The following is a 25,927-nucleotide window of genomic DNA, read 5'->3' on the forward strand; positions in this document are numbered from 1 at the left end:
CTAAATAGTTGGCATATGGGCTAATCCAGATACTGCCATCTACAATTTCAGTAAAATCGATTTAATAGCTAGTCTCAAAGCTGAAGTCAGTGTTATGGCTCTCAGCTGTGTCTGGAAAGCCAAAGTACTGAATACTTCTGTAATGATGGAGATACAAAATTCTTCTAGATACGATTTACCTTTTAATATTTTTCACAGTGCTGTCCTCATTCAAACAGGCTGTTAGTTTTTAACTGAGTGAAAGTGCACTAACAATGATGGCTGAGGCTTTCTACTTTGACTCGTGTTCATTTCAATGATTGGAAAATTGTGAGCTTTTGAGAACTTGAGCACAAAGCCATGATCCTATCTAACCATGAGACTACAGTATTATTGAGAATGTGATGTATATTTCTTTCAGTAGCACACGGGTCTCAATTTTAGCCTATCCCCCTGACTCAGTTACAATGGTTTAAATAAGATTTAGCCAAGTCGACTTCCCAGCCTGGGGTTACACAAGTTGTCCGACTTTCAAATTGGCTGAGATTTCCATTATAGGCAGGCGAAGACCACTTTTAAATGCAAACCTTGCTGCTGGGTGATATTGTAAGCACTGTGTCTTAATACTAACAAAGTCAGGAGGAGTCGCACAATGTATGGAGCCTGACAGCAGAAACATAGGAGACAACTGACTGTCCAGAAGAGAATACAAGTTTTAAAAAACAGTTCTGTAAGAATTCCTTGTGGACCAGGAAGAGCAGAAGTGTTCCTTTCAGGCCCCAAAATATTTCTTTGTTCTTCCAGCTCTAATTTTCAGCCCAATTCCTTCCTTCCACTTCCAGTTACTGATCCCATAGGTCCCTAGTTGTCTTGTGCTGCAAAGTGCCTGCTCACTCCCTATCCGGCTAGTTTGGACGGGACTCTGGGAACATTTATCCAAATCTCACCCCCTGCCATAAAGGTCAGAAGAGCTTCCATACCTCCTCACTCATCTATGCACCGGCCACTTAAACACTTGTGTGTGCAATATAATGGGGTGAATCAGGCCTGCAGATGGGAAGGGAGTGAGAATGTAGTATAGTTATTTCTAACTGTGTGATATCCTAATGAGATAATCGCAGGAAGTGATCCAATGTCTCATGATCTTGCTGTCTTCTGCAAGGAAGCCTACAGTGAGAGATCCCAATAAAATTAATGCTTTCCTTACCTCAGTGGACTCTGTAAATATTTTGTGTTTGCACAATAAAGCCAAGAATATTATAAAGTGCACTATTTTCATTACATTTTAAAACTGCAGCCATGATTTCAGTAATTGGGATTTTGAGAGAGAAGATAAAACAATACCACTTATTCCCAAAAGTGTTAAAAGAGGTATCTATCATCTTGTATTGTGAGAAATAGATTAACTACCTCCCAAAAATATGTTACCTAGTGCTAATTTTCAAATTCTTATTAGTTTCAAGATTTTGTTAATTAGTCTTGTCTTCGGTCTCTTTCCCCATTCCCAAGAAGTGCTAATTTTTAACTTATCAACCCCAAAGGTTTGTTAATTATTCTTGTTTTCAATCCCGTTCCCCGCTGCCAAGAATTGCCAATTTATAATAACTGAGATGTTAATCTTTCTGTACTTCCATCTTTGTTTATTAATAACAACTTACTATCTCCGTAATTAAAAACATTTTGCAAAATTTTAAACTGTGTTGTCTACCGCTTGATATAGAGTTCTTTTTGAAATTTGTTGTACTTGTGTGTTTTGTTAATGTATGTTTAAGGAACAATCTCATATCATTAACATAAATGTGTAATTTTGCATTTTAACCAAACTGAACAAATTATTTGCTGTCACAATTCTGAAAGCAGCTATGAAATGAACCATCTGTGTATCAAACCATGAATTTTTAACTGTCCTGTTCTTTAGTATTAACTTTCACCACAATTATAGTGAACTTTTATCATTCTTGCCACATCAACAGTTAGATTTTCCACCTATTTTACCAATAGGTGGAATATCAAACATTTGGTTTTCTTTGTTTTAAATGAGCTGAACATAACCTCTAAGTTTAAATGTCTGTGAGTACTGACTAAGGATGCAATTAAGTCTTTACTATCATTTAACCAAACATGCATTTTGCTAGACACGTGATTAACTTAAAAATATTAATTGTTTAAAGTTAAAACCACGATATGACTGCTGACATCATTAGTAGATATGCATTTGTACAGCACAACCATGTATGCTGTTTTACTGGAGGCATTAATCTATTTAAAATTTGATTTAATCCAGTACTAAAATAGCAAACAGGTATGTCATACAAATGTGGTATTGTTTGATCTATTAATGTCGCCAATGGTAATTTCAAGGTTCACATCTTAACATTAAATTTGTGTGATGCTTGAAAGGAGCAATAGTATGTTTGTATAAAAGCAAGAAAATAGCACAAATTGCGCTAATAGAATGGAGTTGAAACATTGTATCAATTTGTTCTTTTCTGAACGGGTGCTTCCTGCATTTTGACAGTTTAGTTTTTCATAATCTTTAACAACATTGACTAAGTAGAAATTTTACTCAAATTCATTGCATCCAATGGAATTCCATTTAATTCCTTAATAGAAGAGAAAATTACATGAAATAATTAAGTGTTCACAAAGATATTATTGACTTGAACACTGCACTGGAATCCAAAAGTTATTAAAAATCTATATTAGTAGTCAAAACCTTGCAGGGTGAAAGAAATGAAAAATCACACTGCTTTTGGTACAATTCGCAAGATTCTTTCTTTGAAGCATCACACTTTCTTTCTGTTGCACTAACAAAATTTACCCACTCTGTCTCGTCATTCTATCTCTTGGCATGCTTTCTTCATACCTTAGGAGCAGAAGCGTGTAGATGGCACAACTCGTGAGGTGAAAAAAGTTAGAAAGGCCAAGAACAGGCGGCAAGAATGGAATATGATGGCATATGACAAAGAACTTAGACCTGACAACAGGTTATCTCAAAATCTAATCCATGGAGCATCTTCAGAGGGATCAGTGTCCCCAGACAATAGGTCTGTGCATATCAAAACAACCTGGTCTATAATCATTTGGAAGAGTAACTATTTTTCCATAATTCTTTGTTATCTTCAGTAAGAGTGGCAAACTATAATTACATTTACTTTTTTAATATTCTAATATTCTAATTAAGAAAGGTATTTTATTACTAAAGAGATTTTGTTCTAAAAACAAAATCAATCAATGTAAATATAAAACAACTTTTTAAATTTAAAGCTGACAACATTTCGAAACAATTGCACTAAAAGCTTAAACTCTTTGTCTCTGAATTGTGATATTTAACTGAAGTGTTTGCAATTCCAGGATAAATTGATTTTATTGTACTCATTAAGAGAATTATATTAAAGTTGCGCAACAGGATGGTTTCAATTTCAGGCACCTTGGGCAGGATTTTCATTCTTGAGTCCCTGGTATGAAATGCAGGTTAGGAACACACAATTGTCATCACTGCTATCCATTGGGTGATTTTGGAGGAGGCAGCTAATTAAATGACAGGCTCTGGGAGCCCCATCCAGTTAAGAATAGTGGATGGGCACCCAAATCTGGAAGTGAAATGGATGATGAAGCCTCCGGCTCCAATGTCTTATCTGACCTGCGATTTAAAAAAAAATCCCACTGCATAAAGAAGTTGGTTCCTTTTGTCAATTACCTGAAATCTGTGTCCTCTGGCTTTTGACCTTTCTGGCAAAAGGGAACAGTTCCTCTCTATTTATTCTGTCTAGACCCTTCATGAATTTGAAAATCTCTATCAGATCACCTCTGAACTTTCTCTGCTGTAAGGATAACAACCCCAACTTCTACAAACCAGAACCATTCCCATTTCTTTTCTGCACTGTCCCAAAAACATTCATATCCTTCCGAAAGCACTGTGTGCAGAATTGTACACAATACTTTAGTTGAGGCTAACCATGCTTTACAAAGGTTCAACATAACTTCCTTGTTTCTATACTCTATGCTTTCATTTTTAAAGCTCAGGATGCTGATGCCTTTTTAATTCTTTCAACCTTCCCTGTCACCTTCAACAATTGGTGCACATATGCTCCTAGTCTCGCTGTTCCTTCAGCCCCTTTAAAATTGTACCCTTTATTTTGTACTGCTTCCCCTTATTCTTCCTGCTAAAATGTATAATTTCACACTTCTCTGCATTAAATCGCGCATGCCATGTGTTTGCCTGTTCCATATTCTCTTGAAGTCCATCGCTATTGTCCTCATGGTTCACCATATACTTCCAAGTTTGGGGTCATCTGCAAATTTTGAAATTGTGTTTTGTGCTTCTAAGTCACTAATATAAATCTAGAAGACCAATGGTCCCAGCATCGACTTCTGGGACATCCAACTGTATAGCCTCCTCCAGTCCAAAAAACAGTCTTTCACCACTACTTTCTATTCTTCCCTCTCATTCAGCCAACTTCTTAACCATGCTGCCACTGGTCCTTTTATTCCATTGACTTCAACTTTTCTTACAAACCTATTAATGTGGTTCTTTATCAAATGCTTTTTGAAGCCCTTGCACCCATCCTCTTATTACCCTCATCAAAAACACTGTCATGTTGGTTAAACATTATTTGCCTTGACAAATCTGTGCTGGCTTGGTGACTGTTCATTTATTTTGTCCTGAATTTATACGCTTTTCTACCACTGAGTGGTAAAAACTAACCACTAATTGCAGGGTTTATTCTTGCATCTTTTTTTAACAAGGCTGTAACATTTGCAATTTCCCAATTTTCTGGAAGCATTCTTGTATCCAAGGAAAATTGGAAGTTTGGGGAGGGTACCTCTTGTAATTTCCACCCTTGCTTCTCAGCATTCTTGAATGCATCTGATTTGGTCCTGGTGACTTATCAACTTTAAGTACATCCAATCTTTCTAGTACCTAAACTTTTATCAATTTTTAGGCTATCTAGTGTCTCAACTAGCTCATGTTACACTTTAACTTTGGAAGCATTCTCTTCCTTGATCAGATGGATGCAAAATAGTTATTTTGCATCTTAGCCATGACCTCGTCTTCATTTGTAGGTCTCCTTGTTGACCCCACCCTTCCTCTTTCTAGCCTTTTACCATTTGTATGCTTCGAGAAGATTTTGGATTGTCTTTGTTAGTTGCAGTCTCTTCTCATACGCTCTTTGCAACTTTTTCCTTTCTCATCTCCCCTCTGAATTTTCTATATTGGTTCTCACTTGTATTAACTGCCTGATGTATGTAATAGGCTCCCTTTTTCTGTTTCATTTTACTTCCTATTACTTTTATCACCCTGTGCTCTGCCTCTCTCCCTCTTGGGAGTGTACCTTGACTGTACCCAAACCTTCTCTTAAAATGCAACTCATTGTTCGATTACAGTTTTATTGTGAACTTTTATAATACAATGATCACTGCCCCCTAAAAGATCTGCTACTGATACTTGATCATCTTGACTGACCTTTGCCTCTAACGGAAATCTTTGTCTCTTCGCTGGACACAGGTGAGGTCCCAGAGGATTGGAGGATAGCAAATGTGGTCCCGTTATTTAAGAAGGGTAGCAAGGATAACCCGGGTAATTATAGGCCGTTGAGCTTGACGTCTGTGGTAGGGAAATTGTTGGAGAAGATTCTTGGAGATAGGATATATGCGCATTTAGAACTGAATAATCTCATTAGCAATAGACAGCATGGTTTTGTACGAGGGAGGTCATGCCTCACAAATTTGGTTGAGTTTTTTGAGGAGGTGACAAAAACGATTGATGAGGGAAGGGCCGTGGATGTCGTCTATATGGATTTTAGTAAAGCGTTTGACAAGGTCCCTCATGGCAGGCTGGTGCAAAAGCTTAAATCTCACGGGATAAAAGGTGAGCTAGCTAGATAGGTGGAGAACTGGCTTAGCCATAGAAGACAGAGGGTAACAGTGGAGGGGTCTTTTTCCGTTTGAAGGTCTGTGACTAGTGGTGTTCCGCAGGGCTCTGTACTGGGACCTCTGCTGTTTGTGATATATATATAAATGATTTGGAGGAAGATGTAGCTGGTGTGATCAGTAAGTTTGCGGATGACACAGATTGCTGGAGTTGCGGATAGTGATGAACATTGTCAGAGAATACAGCAGGATATAGATAGGCTGGAACATTGGGCGGAGAAATGGCAGACGGAATTTAATCCAGATAAATGCGAAGTGATGCATTTCGGTAGATCTAATGTAAGGGGGAGCTATACAATAAATGGCAGAACTATCAGGAGTATAGACACACAGAGGGACCTGGGTATACAAGTCCACAGATCCTTAAAGGTGGCAGCACAAGTGGAGAGGGTGGTGAAGAAGGCATATGGCATGCTTGCCTTTATTGGACAGGGCATAGAATATAAAAGTTGGCATATGATGTTGCGGCTAGAACGTTGATAGAACGTTGGTTGGGCCACATTTGGAATACTGCATCCAGTTCTGGTTGCCACACTACCAGAAGGACGTGGAGGCTTTGGAGAGAGTACAGAAAAGGTTTACCAGGATGTTGCCTGGTATGGAAGGTCTCAGCTATGAGGAAAGATTGGGTAAACTGGGGATGTTCTCCCTGGAAAGACAGAAGATGAGGGGCGACCACATAGAGGTGTATAAAATTATGATGGGCATAGATAGGGTGAACAGTGGGAAACTTTTTCCCAGGTCAGAGGTGACGAACACAAGGGGTCACAGGTTCAAGGTGAGGGGGGCAAGGTTCAACACAGATGTTAGGGGTATGTATTTTACACAGAGTGTCTGGAATGCACTGCCGAGCAAGGTGATTGAGGTGGACACGCTGGGATCGTTCAAGACTTATCTAGATAGCCACATGAACAGACTGGGAATAGAGGGATACAAACGAATGGTGTAATTGGGCACATGAGCGGCGCAGGCTTGGAGGGCCGAAGGGCCTGTTCCTGTGCTGTATTGTTCTTTGTTCTTTGACCTCATTCCCCACAACCTGATCCAGTAATGCCTTCCTCCTAGTTGTGCCCCTTCTCTACCTTTTATATGACTTTCCTGCTCTACATTAGAATAAGTAAAATCACTACCTATTGTTCTAGCACGTCCCTAATTTCCCTGCCAATTTAATCCTCCATATCATTCCTACTAGCTGTTGGCCTCTAGAATGCAGCTGTTAGTGTAATGACACCTCAGTTACTTCTGTAACCAAATAATAACCAAACCTCTGACCACTGTAGGACATTCTCTTTCTTCAGCACTCAATGTTCTCCTTAAGCAAGGCTGTTATTGCTTCCTCTTTCTTTCCTTTCCAAACACCTTGGCTGGAATGTCACAGCCGTTCACACCAATGGGGTTTTCCCATCCCGCAGTAGTGAACGGCAATTTGGCTGGGCGCTAAGTTCTCTCTCTTCGCTGCAGTGGGAGTGTGGCATGAATGGCTGGTAAGATCACGCCCCTTGTATTCAAAATATTGAGCACCCAGTTCTAAGTTGAGCCCAAGTCTCTCTTGTCACAATATTGCTTCCCCATGTGGCTTTCCATGCCAGCAAATCATCAAACTTTAATTGCTGCATTTTGTTTATTTATATGCACACATTAATAACCTGAATTAATAACCTCTTTATCTAACTCCTTCCTATTTCTTATTAGAGTGCTAGCTGTCTGTCCTAATCCGTTTTTGCACAATGCTTACCTTTCTAAATCTCCATCCTCTTTCCATCCCTCTGCTATTACTTTGAACCCTCTCTTGCATCATTAGCAAATCACCCATGAGGACATCCTGTTGCAATACTACTATCTGGTCCCACTGCCCCAGAACCAGTCCCTATGTGCCAGGAATCTAAAGTCCTTCCTGCACCATCTCTTCAATTGCATATTCATCTGCATAATCCTCCTATTCCAGTACTCACTAGTGCATGACACTAGGAATAATGTAAAGATTTCTTCTTTTGATGTTCTGCTTGTTAACCTCTTACCTAACATCTGACTGCAGAACCCTATCCCCCTTTCTTCTGAGAGGTTGCAAAACGTTGTGATGGAGAGGGCAAGCTGCCAGAGGCAGCACAGTGGTTACCACTGCTGCCTCACAGTGCCAGGGACCTGGGTTCGATTCCTGGCTTGGGTCACTGTCTGTGTGGAGTCTGCATGTTTTTCCCATGTCTATGTGGGTTTCCTCCCATTGTCCAAAAGACATGTTGGTTAGGTGCATTGGCCATGCTAAATTTTCCTCAGTGTACGTGAACAAGCGCCAGAGTGTGGCGACTAGTGGATTTTCACAGTAACTTCATTGCAGTGTTAATGTAAGCCTACTTGTGACAGTAATAAATAATCTTTAAACTTTAAAAACAGAGACTATGGTCCATATATCTGTTCAGGATCCCCATCTCGGAACATCCAGCAGCTGCTCAGTGATATCCTGGCCGTTAGCACCAGAGAGACAACATTCCACCCTGGAATAAATTTGGAATCGAGTTTTCAGCCACGGAAGAGCCTGTCTGTTTCCCTAACTATAGAATCCCCAGTAACATTGTTGCTTTTCAAATCCTCCTCCTTCCTGACCTGCACAGCTGAGCTAACCATGGTGCCCATTTGACTCTGGCCGCACTGCACAGAGGAACCATCACCCTCACCAGTATTCAAATTAAATACTGGTTAGAGAAGATAATATATTCCTGGGTCTCCTGCACTACCTGGTGCTTCTTGATAATCTTGTGGTCATCCATTCCCTCTCTGCTTGCTCACTCTTAATGTGCATCCAGAAATGTGCTATCCACATTGCTCTCAGCCTTATGGATATATCGCAATGAGGCTCACTGCTATTCAAGCTCCAAAGCCCAGAACTTGAACTTCCCCAGCTGATGATACTTCCTGCACATGTGTCTGTCCAAGGCACAATAAGTGTCCTGGAGTCCCCAAATAGAACAGGATGTACATTTCACAGGACTTAATTTCCTATGAATCAACTTGTTGTACTTGCAGTTAACAATCATCAGTCATAATTATCCAAGTCAGTTCAAGAATTTCAAAATGGTAGCTAATCATAGTTTTATGTTGACATTCATAATTACTGTACGATGAATTTTGACTTGGTCACTAAAATCTGCCTTTTGAGCAGTGGTTGAGACTTCCCATTTTCTGAATCTTATCCATTTTGTCAAGTGGTCGAGCAGAATTCAAATGTTGCTTGGAAAAAAAAAAGACACACTATTGAAGCTTTTTGCCTTGCATCCATCAGGACAGATGCAGGAATGCACCTTTTTTGAATTAAACGAAAGCCTAGAGACAGGAGTTTCTTGGTAAGTAATCCATGGCAAGGTCTCAACCAGAGTCAACTTGCTAACGAATCTGTGCCTTTTTCTCATGCAGTCTACGTTTGAAATTTGGCATATTGTGTCTGTCCCGATGAGTGCAACATGAAAAGCTTTGACATCATGTTTCTTTTTCAGTGTTACCCTTTATATTGTTTTGGTTCACTTGCATTCTTAAGTTGAGCTGGGAGGCTTTCTTTCCCAAAGAACTTTGTTTAAGCAACTGCTGCTGGTCTTATGTTTATTTCCTATATTGGTATGGTTTCCCCTCCAGAGAGAGAAACATAAGTTGAATTCAAACAGAAATCACCAAGTTAATGTGAGAAAAGTCAGAACAAGAAAAGAAGAATGGGAGAGAATGAAAATGGGCAAAGAGTTCATGACTGACGCAAAGGAATTGGAGCAGGCCGAGGGCATGAAAGAGGAGAAAATGCTTAAAGGGTTTGTTAGTTTTATTATCAAAGCTCTAACTGCTTTGGTACCAATCCTGCTTCAGGTCTTGTTTCAATGACTTTGCTGCATGAGAGCAGCAGTATCCTAATCTTTTAATTGGGCTTACTGCTCTAATCAATGACATGCCGGGGAGCATTTGATTGTACTAATGAAGCATCTTCATGCAGCAAAAAAATCTTTCTGGGTATTCTGGGTCTTTCCACTTTATGAACTCTCTGCTCAACTAATTCAGAATGACAAATTTCTTTCTTCTAACTCTTCCAGTAGCTTCTTCATAACTGCTCAGAAATGTTTATAGTGCAATTAACAGATCAATCAGTTTCAGTTTGTCTTTGTTGCCCTTTTTGGTGCTGTATTGTAAATTGTTTAATATTTGTACTTTAAAGTCCTATTTTAATTTATGTTGGAGAACGAGTGTGTAATTGATGAAGGGGAGAATAACTGAAGATCGTGGCCTATATGTTAACTTTTGAAGCATCAAAGAATCCTCGCAAAAATGGGGGTCAACCTGAGTATAAAATGTGAACTATTAGTGCAGGAGGACCCATTTCTCTTCACCAGTCACCATGTGTGGCCTGCTCTTTGTAGGCATGTCTTAAACTCCCATATATCTTGGCAACACTGCCCATATTGCCTGCTTTATCCCAAGCTTGGACTTATAAGTGTAACACTAAACATGTACCTCTGATCTAAAAAATTTGAGGCCAACTCCTAATGTGAGTATAGCCTGAAATATTCATTTATTAGCAGAAAAGTGGAGTTGGGGAAGGAATTGACACATATGCCTTGTATAAGTCTAAACATGTATTTTGGTATCGAAAAAATGGGGTTGTCATATATGCTGGGTCGACTTAAATGCTGCGATCTACAGTACTCACAAATTAAATATTTCTTGAAAATATTCCTTTCCAATGTAACTCTAAAATATATATGGCTTATAGTGTTAATTTACCCAAGTTTTGGTGAAGTGAACTTAAAATATACAGAGACTTCCTTACAGATATCAATTTATAAAGTAATGCAATCCTCTTCATCAAGTATTTTGACACATGGTGGAGACAAAGTGGCAGGCCCATTTTTTTAAGCTTTCTGCTTCCCCACCAAATCCAAGTTATTTTTACTCCATTCTTTAATTACTTGTCCAGTCTCCACATGCAACTGTCACACTTACATATATTTTTACAATTTTCGGTCTCAGGCAATTTCCAGTTCTCTATCCCCAGTTGTTTCCTCCTGTGTAGATGCAACTCGTACACACTTCCATCACTCAGCATAATGGTCTCATGTCACTGCATTTCTTTATCAAGTGGCATCTTGAATGTCTTTATCCATAACCTGTCTCCCCAGCTATGCTAAGCTTGTTTATACCTTCATCAAATTCTCTTTCTGACTAAAATCGAAGCGTACAGAATTGGAGGTAATCTTGTGACATGACATGATCAGATATGTGGGACATAGTAGGTAGATATTAGTGTAAAGGAAATGCACTTTTTGATGAAATGTGACCAGTGGTGTTCTATGGGGATCTGTACTGGGCATCAGCATATATCAGTAACTTGGGTGGAAAGACAGAGTTGTATATCCCAAGTTTACAGGTGGCACTGAATTAGGAGGAACAGTAAGTTCTGTAGATGGGAGCAAGAAGTTACAAAGTAACATAGGCAAATTAGAAGAGTGGGCAAAAGTGTGACGGGCGATATTCAATACAAGGTAGTGAGAGTTCATTTACTTTGGATCCACAGCTAAACGCAGGGTCAAATAAGATTGCAAGCAGCCTGGTTTAGCCTGAGACAGTGGCGGGGAATGGAATTGGTAGCCAGGAAGAGATTTTATTGCGGGGTCAAGGACAGTATCTTCAGTTTTACCAGTGTTTCAATTCATTTAGGACTGGATGCTGGGCAAACAGTTTGACAACAGAGATTGTGGAGTGATGGTGTTGAGGTCGATCTGGGCATTTTAGCTTAAAGATTTCAATTTGGCAGCCTTAAAAACCTTAGAATATAGTTCCACATTTCCAACACTTGTTGGGAAAAACATGCCATATTTTCAATGGCCTAGAAAGCCACTCAGTTCAAGAGCAATTAAAGATGTGCAATAGATGCTGGCCCAGCCAGCGACATCTATATATCAAGTAAAAATAGAAGAAAACTCCTGGATGGCTTAACTCTAAATTTAAGGTTATACCCTTTTTGTTCTGGATTCCCTGCCCAAAGGAAATAATCTTTCTGCAATTGAATCCTTTTATCTAAGAACTTAGTAGACTTGAATGAGCCAGGCCAGGTGATCGATTTTTCAGTAGGGGAGCATTTTGGGCTTAGTGACCATAATTCCATAAGATTTCAGGTAGTCATGGATAAGGACGAGGGTGGCCCTCGGGTGAGGGTATTTAATTGGGTGAGGGCCAATTACATCCAAATTAGACAAGAACTGGGGAATGTAGATTGGCAAATCCATATCTGGCATGTGGGAGGCTTTTAAAAGCCAGTTGATTCTTTGGAACCTCGCCTGTGGTCAAAGAGAGTGTGAAGATAATTGTTAAGACCCCAGCTATTTCTTCCCTTGCCTCCCACAGTAGCCTGGGAGAGATCCCATCCGGCCCCGGATGGGGCTAGTGGGCGGCACGGTAGCACAGTGGTTAGCACTGCTGCTTCACAGCTCCAGGGACCTGGGTTCGATTCCCAGCTTGGGTCACTGTCTGTGTGGAGTTTGCACATTCTCCTTGTGTCTGCGTGGGTTTCCTCCGGGTGCTCCGGTTTCCTCCCACAGTCCAAAGATGTGCGGGTTAGGTTGATTGGCCATGCTAAAATTGCCCCTTAGTGTCCTGAGATGTGTAGGTTAGAGGGATTAGTGGATAAAATATGTAGGGATATGGGGGTAGGGCCTGGGTGGGATTGTAGTCGGTGCAGACTCGATGGGCCAAATGGCCTCTTTCTGTACTGTAGGGTTTCTATGATTTCTATGATTGAAGTGCAGGACAGGCATGTCCCTGAAAAAATGAAGGACAGGACCGGCAGGATTCAGGAACCATGGATGACGAGGGAAATTGTAAGCTTAGTCAAAAGGAAAAAGGAAGCATACCATAGGTCTAGGTATCTAAAAAATGACAAAGCCCTTGCGGAGTACAGTGAAAGGAGAAAGGAACTTAAACGTGGAATTAGGAGGGCTATCAGGGGCCATGAAATATCTTCAGCAAACCGGGTCAAGGAAACTTTCAAGGCTTTTTATGCATATGTTAGGAGCAAGAGAAAGAGTAGGCCCACTCGAGGACAATGGAGGGAAGTTAGGCATGGCGCCACAGGAAGTGAGTGAGATCCTAATTGAGTACTTTGTATCGGTATTCACCAAGAAGAAGGGCATGATGGATGTTGAGGTCAGGGATAGGTGTGTGAACGCCCTAGAAAATGCCAATATATTGAAGGAGGGAGTGTTGAGTATCCTAGATTGCACTAAGGTAGACAAGTCCCCGGGGCTGGATGGGATCTATCCCAGGCTACTGTGGGAGGCAAGGGAAGAAATAGCTGGGGTCTTAACAATTATCTTCACACTCTCTTTGACCACAGGCGAGGTTCCAAAGGACTGGGGAATAGTCAATGTTGTTCCTTTGTTTAAGAAAGGAAGCGGGGATAATCCAGGAATTTATAGGCTGGTGAGCCTGACATCAGTGGTGGGGAAACTTTGGAGAAGATACTGAGGGACAGGATATGTGCACATTTGGAGGAAAATGGACGAGTTAGGCAGAGTGGTTTTGTACGGGGAAGGTCATGTCTCACCAACTTGATTGAGTTTTTTGAAGAGGTGATAAAGATTAATGATGAGGGAAGGGCTGTGGATGTTGCTTATATGGACTTTAATAAGGTGTTTGACAAGTCCCACATGGCAGACTGGTACAAAAACTAAAATCACATGGGATTTGGGGTGGGCTAGCTAGAAGGATATAGAACTGGCGTGGCTATAGAAGACCGAGAGTAGCGGTGGAAGGGTCTTTTTCAGAATGGAGATCTGTAGCTAGTGGTGTTTCGCAGGGATCAGTGCTGGGACCTCTGTTGTTTGTACAACAAAGAACCAAGAACAGTACAGCACAGGAACAGGCCCTTTGGCCCTCCAAGCCTGTGCTGATCATGTTGTCCTATCTAGACCAAACGCCTGCATCCCTCTATTCCCAGTCTGTTCATGTGTCTATCCAGATAAGTCTTAAATGTCGCTAATGTATCTGCCTCAACCACCTCACTTGGCAGTGCATTCCAAGTCCCCACCACCCTCTGTGCAAAATAACTTCCCCAGCACATCTCCACTGAACCTTTCCCTCCTCACCTTGAACTTGTGCCCCCTTGTAATTGTTATTTCTGCCCTGGGAAAAAGCTTCCAACTGTTCACCCTATCTATACCCCTCATAATTTTATAAACCTCTATCAGGTCGCCCCTCAGCCTCCGGCTTTCCAGGGAGAACAATCCCAGTTTATTCAATCTCTCCTCCTAGCTAATACCCTCCATACCAGACAACATCCTGGCAAACCTTTTCTGTATTCTCTCCAAAGCCTCCACATCCTTCTGGTAGTGTGGTGAACAGAATTGGACACCGTATTCCAAATGTGGCCAAGCCAACATTTTACGTAACTAACATAATTTGCCAACTTTTATACTTGATGCCCCGTCTGATGAAGGCAAGAATGCCCTATACTTTCTTCCACCACCGTTTCCATTTGTGCTGCCACTTTTAAGGATCTGTGGACCTGCACGCCCAGATCTCTGTGTGTCTATGCTCCTGATGGTTCTGCCATTTATTTTATAGTTCCCACCTGAATTGGATCTACTAAAATGCATCACCTCACATTTGTATATATAAATGATCTGGAGGAAAATATGGGTGGTCTGATTAGTAAGTTTGCGGATGACACGAAGATTGGTGGATTTGCTGATACTGTCGGGGATTGTCAGAGGGTACAACTGGACATAGATAGATTGGAGACTTGGACACAGAAATGACTGATGGAGTTTAATCCAGACAAATGCAAGGTGATGCATTTTGGAGGATCAAATTTAGGTGTCAATTATACTGAAAATGGCAGAACTCTTAGGAACATTAATGTACAGAGGATCTGAGCGTGCAGGTCCACAGTTCCCAAAAAATGGCAACATAGGTGGCCAAGATGATTAAGAAGGCATATGACATGCTTGCCTTCATTAGTCGGGGCATTGAGTACAAGAGTTGAGAAATCATGTTGCAGCGATATAAAATCTTGGTTAGGCCATATTTGGATTATTGCGTGCAATTCTGGTCACCACACTAACAGAAGGACATGGAATCAGGATGTTGCCTGGTCTTGTGGGTGTTGGCTATGAGGAGAGGTTGAATAAACTAGGATTGTTTTCACTGGAAAAATGGAGGTTGAGGGGAGACCTGATAGAGTCTACAAAATGATGAGGTATTGACAGGTGGATAGTCAGAGGCTTTTTCCAAGGGTGGAAGTGTTGATTACAAGGGGGCACAGGTTCAAGTGAAAGGGGGAAAGTTTTTCACGCAGAGAGTGGTGGATGTCTGGAACGCGCTTCCAGAGGAGGTGGTGGAAGCAGGCACATTAGCAATATTTAAGAGGCATCTGGATGGGTACATGAACAGGGAGGAATATGGACCGAGTAAGGGCACAAGGTTTTATTTTTAGGTTAGTTAGGGCATCATGATCGGCACAGGCTTGGAGGGCCTGTTCCTGTGCTGTACTTTTCTTTGTTCTTTAACTCAACTGCAGGGAAGTTGCAATTAAGTACTTGAAAGATAACACACACAGCTAAGAATCAGAAACTTTGTTCTATTTAGATAGTCATTGCCTTAAATTAATTAATACATCAATACTTGTGTTTTTATTAGGAGAATGAGACAAGAGTAATGGAAGTCATCTTTGCTCCACATGTGGGTACTTTTGCCAATCTCTTGGATCAGTGTTAGACTTTAGCAGGGTAGACTTTGATCGGCTCACTTATAAAATCTGCTTCGACTCATTGCCATCTTTTTTCTTTCATGGGATGTACGCATCACTGTGAAGGCCATCCATATTTGTTGCCCATCCATAATTGCTCTTGAACTGAGTGGTTTGCCAGGCCATTTTGTTATAGGGTTTGGAGTGTCATGTAGGCCATACTGGGAAAGGGTAGCATTACTGCCTAAAGGACAATAATGAGTCAAATGGATCTTTGTAACAAATGATTATAGTTGTCATCATCACTGAAACTAGCTTTGTATTCCATATTTATCAATAAATTTAAATGCCACCAGCTGCCACTGTGGCATTTAAACCCATGTCTCCAGAAATTCTGGATCACTAGTGACATTACCACGACACCACCATCTTCTCTTTATTGAACAGTCTGTCTCTTCAGGATTTTTATTTTATTCTTTCCCAGCTTGCAGATAAATGACTTGATCAATGTTGTTTTCAAATCTATCTTTTTGTTATATATTCTGTTGCCTCACAAATTTTGATGGATAAGATTTTGTGATATTTTTAAAATTACGAAAAATAGTAAAATTTAATTTTGTGAAGATGATGCATTCAAGTGCAACAGTACATTGCAGAAATTTTAAAATCAACCAAATATTCTGAAGGTCCTAAATTAAATATATTAAATATTGTTTGTATGTTCAATTAGCATACTATATTTCAATTTTGATATATTGTTTTGAAATCTAATCATGAAACACTTTGCAGAGTACTTTCTATTACATTTGCTGCATATGAAACATTTTGTCTCTGCTTTTGACACCAGATCTCATGGATCAGATCTTACAGATTACTCATACCCAGCTACTCCAAATCATGTACATCATTCGCTGCAACAGCAGCAGCAAATGTCAACTTCATACATGTCTGGTGATAACCAGCAGCAAATGTTGACAGGGAATCAGGCCCAGGAACATGACTACAGATCCTCCTCAACAGGATTCAGACATGGTACTCTGAACAGGCCTCAACAACCTCCACCACCTCCTCCACCAACCATTGTAAATGGTGGTGCCCCACCACCACCTCCACCACCACCACCACAACAACCAGTGGACTACAGGTAAATAGCTTGAATCTCATCAGTTGGCAAAATATTAAGAAGTTTTGAATTGTAATCCAATTCCTCCAAGGTAATCTTTGGAGAACTATTTTGTAATTTTATTTTTGTTTCTCTGTATTGTATATGATAGAATTTAAACCGATCGCATTAGCCTGCTATAGAGTGTACCAGTATTGATTTAAGATTTACTAATGTTAGAAATTCATGGCATTTTGTTACCTTGGGCATAATATACTTTATAATGCCTCAGCAGATTTGATGTATTGCAATATCTAGTTATCTCTTTACATTTAAGTATTTTTTCACATTCTTCTACAGTAAAGCATTTCTCTCATTTTTATTGGGAAAATGTTATTAGCCTACCCATCACTTAAGAGGATGAACTGGCAAGAGGGAAATATGCAGTTGTATTAGTCTGATAGATTCGCATACTTCTGTTTGTCCATTGGGTGCAACATAATTAAATCCTTGAAATGTATTTTAAGTTTCACATCTTGGCACAGAAGAGAGATTAAAGTTGTTAAATTGGGTTAATCTCAAGCTTTTAAAAGTCCAGTAGGGAACACAGTAGTCCCAATTTTAACACTGAATGAGAATCAGGCTGACAGGTGCTTAGATACTCAGCAAACTGTCATGTCCTCACAGTGTGAGACTCTGGAATTTTATCTTTAATGTGAGAAATGGTATTTGGCCAGCAGGTGGGAGCACAATGTTAGATGGGAGAAGGCTGCAGCTGGAAACCAAAGAAACAATCTGTTGTACTCAAGTGAATTGAAAGAGGAAGGGAGGCCGTCCAGGATAGGAAATGTCTAAACTTTCCACATGAGGCATGGAGTAGCACTTGTGCTCCTGAAGCAGTGATAATGTACCAAAATTGCACAAAATATCAGTCAATGTCAATTGTTCAATAGTTCTAAAACGCTAATTGTCTATATTGTTAAATGATAAAAGATAGAAAATATTGAAAATATGCAGAAATAGGAACACAGAACAAAGCCGTGATTCTGTAACATGGGTCTTTGCTCCATTTTTCTCTACACCTAAGAATGAATGATCCCCATATACAGGGCAGAGGAAAGTCAATCCTCAAAAGCACTACCTATTCTGTACAGATAAATGATTGAGTAATAACATAATAATTAAACAAATCGTAAGTTCCCAGAATACTTAGAGTAACTGAATATATTGATAAATGTGTTTAAATTGATAGTTTAAATGTGACTTACCCTCATTCTTCAAAATTAGTTATTGCGATATTTTAGATTCAAGATATAAGCTTACCAATTTTCAAGTGCCCAAGAATTCCCTCCGTCTCTCCCCATCTTTTCTCTTGAGTTAGATGGAATGAGTAGTATAGTACTGAGTCTATTATTTCTGATTTAAGCAACCAATGCACCTCTACGGGATTGGGCTCATCCTCCAGATACTAAGCCTAACTTGTGTCTAATTATTCATATTTGAATGTGCTGATATGCCATCAGACTCTCATTTGGAGCATACCCTTAGTGAAAAGAACCTAAGATTTTCAACGGGAAAACTTGTAGGTAATTTTAAAAGTTCATAAACAAAACATTCACTGTTGAAGTATTTACTTTAATTTAAATTTTTGCTTTTCACAGTTCTACATATTTTGTTCTGACAAATGTTTGCATTTGGTTACCTATTTGGATGTTTTCTGTGTTTTGGTATTATCTGAAACACTTCTGTAAGTGTTCCTTGATGTATCATTCAGTTATTTGCATGGAGACATTTGGTTTAAAAAAAAAACCTTTATTTTTGTTGTTAGGTTGATTGATCTATTTCTTTGCCTGTAAGTTAGTACCGTCCTACAATGTTCAGGGAAGAGATTAGAGAATATTGCATGCTAGTTGATTTTTTTAGGATACAAAAATAGCAAAGGTATCTTGAAATAAAATGGTGAGATGCATATGTTGAGTGCCATGTTAAAATTAACTTTGTTATTCATTACAGCATGCCAGCTTCTCAGATGATGGAGTACTATGCTTCAGCTGGTCCTCCTCTGCTCCCTCCTGGTCCAGTAATTCCTTCAGCGCAAACTGCTTTTGTCAGTCCTGTCCAAGTGCCTACTCCTCCAGCTTCCCATCCTGGATCAATGGTGGGAGCTGCATACTCTTCTTCCCCACCTCCACCTGGAGCAGCTCCACCACCTGGTCCCCCTGGGCCACCGCCACCTCCACCTCCACCAGCACCACCAGCTCCACCTTCTTCCCTTGCTTCTTCACCAATGCACTGTCAGCTTGTGGTAGAAAACAAACGCTATGAACCAGCAGGAACTCCTCTCAATGATGCCAGAAGTGACCTTCTTGCTGCTATTCGTATGGGTAAGTAATTCAAGTGCAGAATGTAATTTGTTTTGCTCTTGCAGAGAATTGGAACAGACATGATGAGATAAAAGGTCTTCCCCTGTTGATTCTATCTTTTAACACTCTTGATCATCCGGGCGAGGGGCCATGGGTGTATTTCCACAGGAACTCTCCCACTACTCTGCAATAACTTTGGCAGAGGAGCCTCAGAAACTCCAGAATAGTAGAATAAAAGCTTTTTAACTGCATGCTGAAAACAGCACCTATGATTTATGATTATTTTCTTTGTTATAAAGCCATAATTGACAACTTCCACTTGGAAAGTACCTTGCTGCACACCACATAGAATGGATGAGGAATGGATCAGTTGTAATTTTATTAAGTAATTTAATCCATTTTTGAAGTTCTCATTGAACAGCCTTTCAAACCAATATCACTCAATGTGTTATTTTGAATGTGGGAAAGAAAGTAAGATATTTCCCCACACCTAAAAAGTGAGGATGTCTTTATTGTATTTACCACCTGTACAAATGGCTGACTTCCAAGTGTTCTGTGCCAGTATTCCCTCTTTTGAGAGTATTGTTGGAAAGGAAACCAGTTGTTCTATCTGTGTCAATGTTTTGCTTTGAAACTTGGCTGTTTTCCTTACCCACTACCTGGACCTGAATGGAACAGAAAACAATCTCTGCCAATATGCCCATGCATTGCTCTGGCATAATTGAATTAAACATCATCCTCCATGGCATAGAGGGGCAGCAGGAGTGCGATTCAGAAACCCCACGGTCCTCTGGTGCTGATACTCATGGATTCCCACTAGAACAAAGAAAATTACAGCACAGAAACAGGCCCTTTGGCCCTCCATGCCTGCACCGACCAAGCTGCCTGACTGAATTAAAACTCCCTACCCTTACTGGGGCCATATCCCTCTATTCCCACCCTATTCATGTATTTGTCCAGACGCCCCTTAAATGTCACTGTCGTATCTGCTTCCACTACTTCCACCGGCAGCGAGTTCCAGGCACCCACCACCCTCTGTGTAAAAAAAAAACTTGCCTCTCGCACCTTAAACCTATGCCCTCTAGTAATTGACTCTTCCACCCTGAGAAAAAGATCCTGACTCTCCATTCTGTCCATGCCCCTCATAATCTTGTAGACTTCTATCGGGTCGCCCCTCAACCTCTGTCGTTCCAGTGAGGACAAACCAGGTTTCTGCATAGCTAATGCCCTCCATACCAGGCAACATCCTGGTAAATCTTTTCTGTACCCTCTCCAAAGCCTCCACATCCTTCTGGTAGTGTGGCGACCAGAATTGAACCCTATATTCCAAGTGTGGCCTAACTAAGGTTCTATAAAGCTGCAACATGACTTGCCAATTTTTAAACTCAATGCCTCACTACTGCCTACACCATGCAGTTGAAACCCTGCACCAGAGTCTCCACTTTGGATGTCAGCCTTGCACTGTTGGCCTTATTGCGTAGGAGTGATGGCACTATCTCCCTGGACAGAAAGACAGAAAATGATGGGAATCCTCCAGTCAGCCTTGCAATCGGAGGAGGGATGGGCAGCATCAGGTGTTGGGAACCCATGAGGTGGCTGGGTGAGAAATCATTTTGGATGTATGATGGGTGCGCTAAGGGGTGCAGCAGGAACATGAGACAGACTTAACTTGGATCTGCGAAGGTGGTGATTCATCTCTTTGTGGCACTGTTGCTCCGACCTCTTCTGCAGTGAGCTGCCACTCACTATGGCAGCTACAGCCTCCAGGGAGGGGTGGTGACTTTAGTGGATGAACGTTTGTGGAAACATGTGCATAAGATGTCCTGTCTCCACTCCACGCCATCCAGGAATTTGGTCAGTGCTCCCTCTGAGAATCTTGATGCTGGCATTCTGGCAGCCATCTCCTCAATTGGATCTGAAAAAGTGCTGGGGATGTTTAAAAGCAGCAGCCCACTGATAGCAGAGGTTGTTTTCCCGAGGTGAGCAAATCAGAGGCCAACCACCGCAAGTGCAGCATGATTCACGCAAGGTTAAGAAAGACTCTTTATTCCATAAGATTTCCTGCTGCCAGAGCCTGTGGGATTTGCACCAGTTTTCTCACCAGTGCCAACACTTTGGAAAAATATGGTAAGATTCTGTCTAAAATAACAAGATGTCATGGAACAAAAGGCAAAGGGAGTTGTAATGGTTGTAAAGACTCAAAGCATGGGTCCAAAGTAAGCATTGTAGCTTTGTTTCTTTACTATAACTATTAACACTCCCTTTGCCTTTTGTGCTATGATGTCTTTGTTATTTAATCTTTTCCTTCCTCTAATCTATCCCTGACCTTTCCTTTTTGTTTTACCTGACCTCCCTCCCCCTTTTCAAAAGCATAAAACCCATCATATTTCCAACTCTCTTCAGTTCCAAAGAGTCATATTGGACTTGAAACGTTAACTGTTTCTTTCTTTGCAGTTGTTCTCAAATCTTCTTGAGTCTTTCCAGCACTTTTTGTTTTTATTTCAGATTTCCAGCATTCACAGTATTTTGCTTTTACCTTTCTTGTATATTTTTGTTACCTGCTGTAAAGTTCATGATTGTTGAGTGTAATTTATAGAAGTCACTAGATGACCAGCCTCACTAAATACTTCAATAACAGAACAAATTGTATTCCATATGAAGTTTTATGTTTGAGTTCTTAAATTCAATCTTTTTGAAAAAATAAACAGGTTAGCTTTGGCCTATTATGATGCATGTTGCTAAGCATAAACTCTATTCCCTGTGAATCAACAAATGTCGCCATTGATTTTGAAAATGATCTGATAGATTTACTGGAATCAACTTCCTTATTCTAGGTATTCAGCTGAAAAAGGTTCAAGAGCAACGCGAACAAGAAGCTAAGCGAGAGCCAGTTGGGAATGATGTTGCAACTATTCTGTCCAGACGTATTGCTGTGGAATATAGTGATTCGGATGATGATTCAGAGTTTGATGAGAATGACTGGTCAGATTAACTTTGCTTCAGTGTTGCTAGTAAGTTAATATGAAGTCACAAAATAATGTCAGATGAATCTGAAACAGTACAGTTATAATGATCTGAATGGATTTTAGGTGAGAAAAGGAATTCTAGCTGTAGCTGTTATGAATGTTAAGATGATTAAACTACATTGAATTGTATAAATACACCTCCGAGCAGTATTACTGTATAATTTAAACATTATGGAAATATAACTTTTCATTTACAAAGAACATGCTGTGTAAGAGCAGATTAGGTAGCTCATATCTAGTGCCATTTAATTATTAGTAGTCATTTGATAGTATAGAGCTTGAGTATTGTTGAAAAAAGGCATTTTGTCAAAGCTTTTCATCATGCACTCATCAGGACAATCGCAAGAATACCAATGTCAGGGGAAACAACAACTTCATACCGTATGTGAAGAGGTTGCTATTGGTTGGCAAGTGTACTCTGGGGGTAGAGGTATTGCCATGGAGAATGCACCAGTGCATCAGCAATCTCTTCCCATACAGTATTAAGTTGTAGTTTCCTCTGACATTAATATTCTTGTGATTGACCTGATGAATGCAAGATGGAAAGCTTTGACAAAAAGTCTGTTTTCAACGATATTTAATTATTAGTTTTGGTGTTATTGAATATGCTTTATTGACCTATTGAACAACTTTTTTGACTCAGTGGCCATAGAAAGTGAAACTATCGTTATTTTTGGCCAGCTGGATGTCTTGAACTGTGTGGAAACTCATTAACATGCTTAAGAGTTCTCCAAACTAAGTTCTTTATAAACACACAAATGTAAAGTTCCCATTTGCATGACATCGAATGCACAATACTTCTCCAAAGAAGTACACCTCACTTACCTAACCCTAGAGAACAGTTGAGCAAAAGCTTAATGGTCCTACTCCACTACCCAACTCCCTAGTCATCCAGTGTAAATGCTTACCAGTATAAAGAAAGCACTGCTTAACTTTTGGCAGCCTGCCCTGCTGGGACCATCCTACTGTGTGTGTTGTTTTAATTTGTAGGCTTATTTGGAGTTAAATGGGAAGAACCCCTGATCCTAGTGACAAGTCTACCCCATTAGTCACATCAATTAAATAGCATTTTAACTATCAGTGATGCTCTGGAATATTTATGGATCTGCTGGTTCAAGAATTGGAATACTGACACTTCTATGAGGATTTAATTTCTAATCAACAGTGATGGGGTACTCCACTTACTCCCCTTTGTCCAAGGTAGATAATCAATAGCTGCACATGAAATAAACCTAAATCTTCATTGAATCTCTGACCATCATCCGTGTATCATAACTGCAACATAGCAAGGCATAAAATTAATTTGTCTTTAGACCTACCATTTTATTTTGTGATGAAAATTGCAGTATTGCCCATACAAACAGTATTATAAATTGGAAAAAAAAATGTAATTCAATACTACATAGAAATGATAAACTGTTCTGATAATGTATAGAATTTCTATGAAGTAGCAAGCAGATATATTGTCAATAGCTCAAAATTTATTTTATTTTCTGTATGCATTGCCATAGATATATTTGTAATTAATTCAAGTAAATTGTGTTTATTTGCTATTATTTGTTGGTTTTAATATTTTTGTAGTAATACTTAATTTTCAAATAATGTAACAATCACCATGTACAACACAAGTTGTGCTTAATTTGTTTCATATTGAATTTTCCTTTACAGCAAATTTTTTCTACTCTTGTATATGGATGTGTAAAATTATAATGCTGGAAATTATAAAAATGAATTCAAATAAACTAAACCCCAACACAAAACATTAATTCCTAGAGTCTTTGAATTTCATTAAAACACCTGACCAACATCATAGAGGATAATATCAATGCTCAAATATTTGTGGCTTTTAGAATTGCAAGTCCAATGGAATTTCTGACGAGGTTTGGAAGGACACAACTTCTCCCAGCTTGTCCTTTCATGACCCCATCCCAAACCCCAGGTACAGTCATTTGCATATTAAGGCCGGGTGTCTTTACCAATGCTGAAACTACTGGGACATCCACTTTTTGCACCCCATATCAAAATTCACTGGACTCTGGGGAGGTGCCAGCTGATTGGAAAACAGCTAATGTAACGCCACTGTTTAAAAAAGGAGGTAGACAAAAGGCAGGTGACTACAGGCCGGTTAGCTTAACATCCGTAGTTGGGGAAAATGCTGGAATCTATCATTAAGGAAGAAATAGCAGGGCACCTGGAAAAGAATGGTTCAATCAAGCAGACGCAGCATGGATTCATGAAGGGAAAGTCATGTTTAACTAATTTACTGGAATTATTTGAGGATATAATGAGTGCGGTTGACAGAGGGGAACCGGTGGATGTGGTGTATTTAGATTTCCAGAAGGCATTCGATAAGGTGCCTCACAAAAGGTTGCTGCACAGGGTAAAGGTACACGGAGTTGGGGATAAAGTGTTAGCGTGGATTGAGGATTGGCTATCAAACAGAAAGCAGTGCGTCGGAATAAATGGGTGCTTTTCCAGTTGGCAATCAGTGACTCGTGGCGTGCCGCAGGGATCGGTGCTGGGGCCTCAACTATTTACCATATACATAGACGATCTGGAGGAGGGGACCGAGTGAAGGGTAACAAAGTTTGCGGATGACACAAAGATGAGTGGGAAAGCAAATTGCGTGGAGGACACAGTCTGCAGAGAGAGTTGGATAGGCTAAGTGAGTGGGCAAGGATCTGGCAGATGGAGTATAACGTTGGTAAGTGTGAGGTTATCCACTTTGGAAGGAATAATAGTAAAATGGACTATTATTTAAACGGTGAAAAATTACAACATGCTACTGAGCAGAGGGACCTCTGGGTCCTTGTGCATGAATCACAAAAACTCAGTTTGCAGGTGCAGCAGGGAATCAAGGCGGCAAATGGAATGTTGGCCTTTATCGCGAGAGGGATGGAGTATAAAAGCAGGGAGGTCATGCTGCAACTGTACAGGGTACTGGTGAGGCCGCACCTACAGTACTGTGTACAATTTTGGTCCCCTATTTTAAGAAAGGATATATTAGCTTTGGAGGGGGTACAGAGAAGGTTCACCAGATTGATTCCAGAGATGAGGGGGTTAGCTTATGAGGAGAGATTGAGTAGATTGGGCCTGTACTCATTGGAGTTCAGAAGGTTGAGGGGAGATCTTATAAAGACATATAAGATAATGAAGGGGCTAGACAGGGTAGAAGCAGCGAAGTTATTTCCACTTACAATGGAAACAAGAACTAGGGGGCATAGCCTCAAAATACGGGGGAGTCAATTTAGAACAGAGTTGAGGAGGAACTTCTTCTCCCAGAGGGTAGTGAATCTTTGGAATTCTCTGCCCAATGAAGCAGTAGAGGCTATCTCGTTAAATGTGTTTAAGTCACAGATAGATAGAGTTTTAACCATTAAGGGAATTGAGGGTTATGGGGAGCGGGCGGGTAAGTGGAACTGAACCCACTATCAGATCAGCCATGATCTTATTGAATGGCAGAGCAGGCTTGAGGGGCTAGATGGCCTACTCCTGTTCCTATTTCTTATGTTCTTATGTTCTTGTATTCAAATGATGGTAGAGTAATGTGGAATAGATTGCACTTTGAACATAGCATTGTGATGCCCATGTAAATTGCTGTATGTCATATACACTTACCACTGGTTGGGATCCTGCCAGACCCCACACACATTGACATTGAATCATAGAAACCCTGCAGTGCAGGAGGAGGCCATTTGGCCCATTGGGTCTGCACCCACCCTCGGACAGAGCATCTTACACAGGACCAGCCCCCCTCCTGCCCAACCTATCCCTTCCCACACATTTACCCCACTAATCCCCTAATCTA

The 25,927-nt window shown here is 40.4% G+C and overlaps 1 protein-coding gene across 2 annotated transcripts in view; it reads left to right on the forward strand.

Annotated features, from left to right (window-relative positions):
- The window catches only part of LOC144499756 (actin-binding protein WASF3-like), a 90,987-nt gene extending 67,103 nt beyond the window's left edge, over positions 1–23,884 (forward strand). For both annotated transcript variants that reach the window (XM_078222164.1, XM_078222165.1), the window contains exons 7-10: positions 9,538–9,704; positions 16,476–16,772; positions 18,744–19,114; positions 21,928–23,884. In XM_078222164.1, the coding sequence (XP_078078290.1) occupies positions 9,538–9,704; positions 16,476–16,772; positions 18,744–19,114; positions 21,928–22,085 (993 nt within the window). In that variant the 3' untranslated portion in view covers positions 22,086–23,884. The remainder of the gene's footprint in view (positions 1–9,537; positions 9,705–16,475; positions 16,773–18,743; positions 19,115–21,927) is intronic.
- Positions 23,885–25,927: the final 2,043 nt, after the last annotated feature.

Source organism: Mustelus asterias, chromosome 10, assembly GCF_964213995.1.
Source record: "Mustelus asterias chromosome 10, sMusAst1.hap1.1, whole genome shotgun sequence".
NCBI classification, from domain to species: domain Eukaryota; kingdom Metazoa; phylum Chordata; class Chondrichthyes; order Carcharhiniformes; family Triakidae; genus Mustelus; species Mustelus asterias.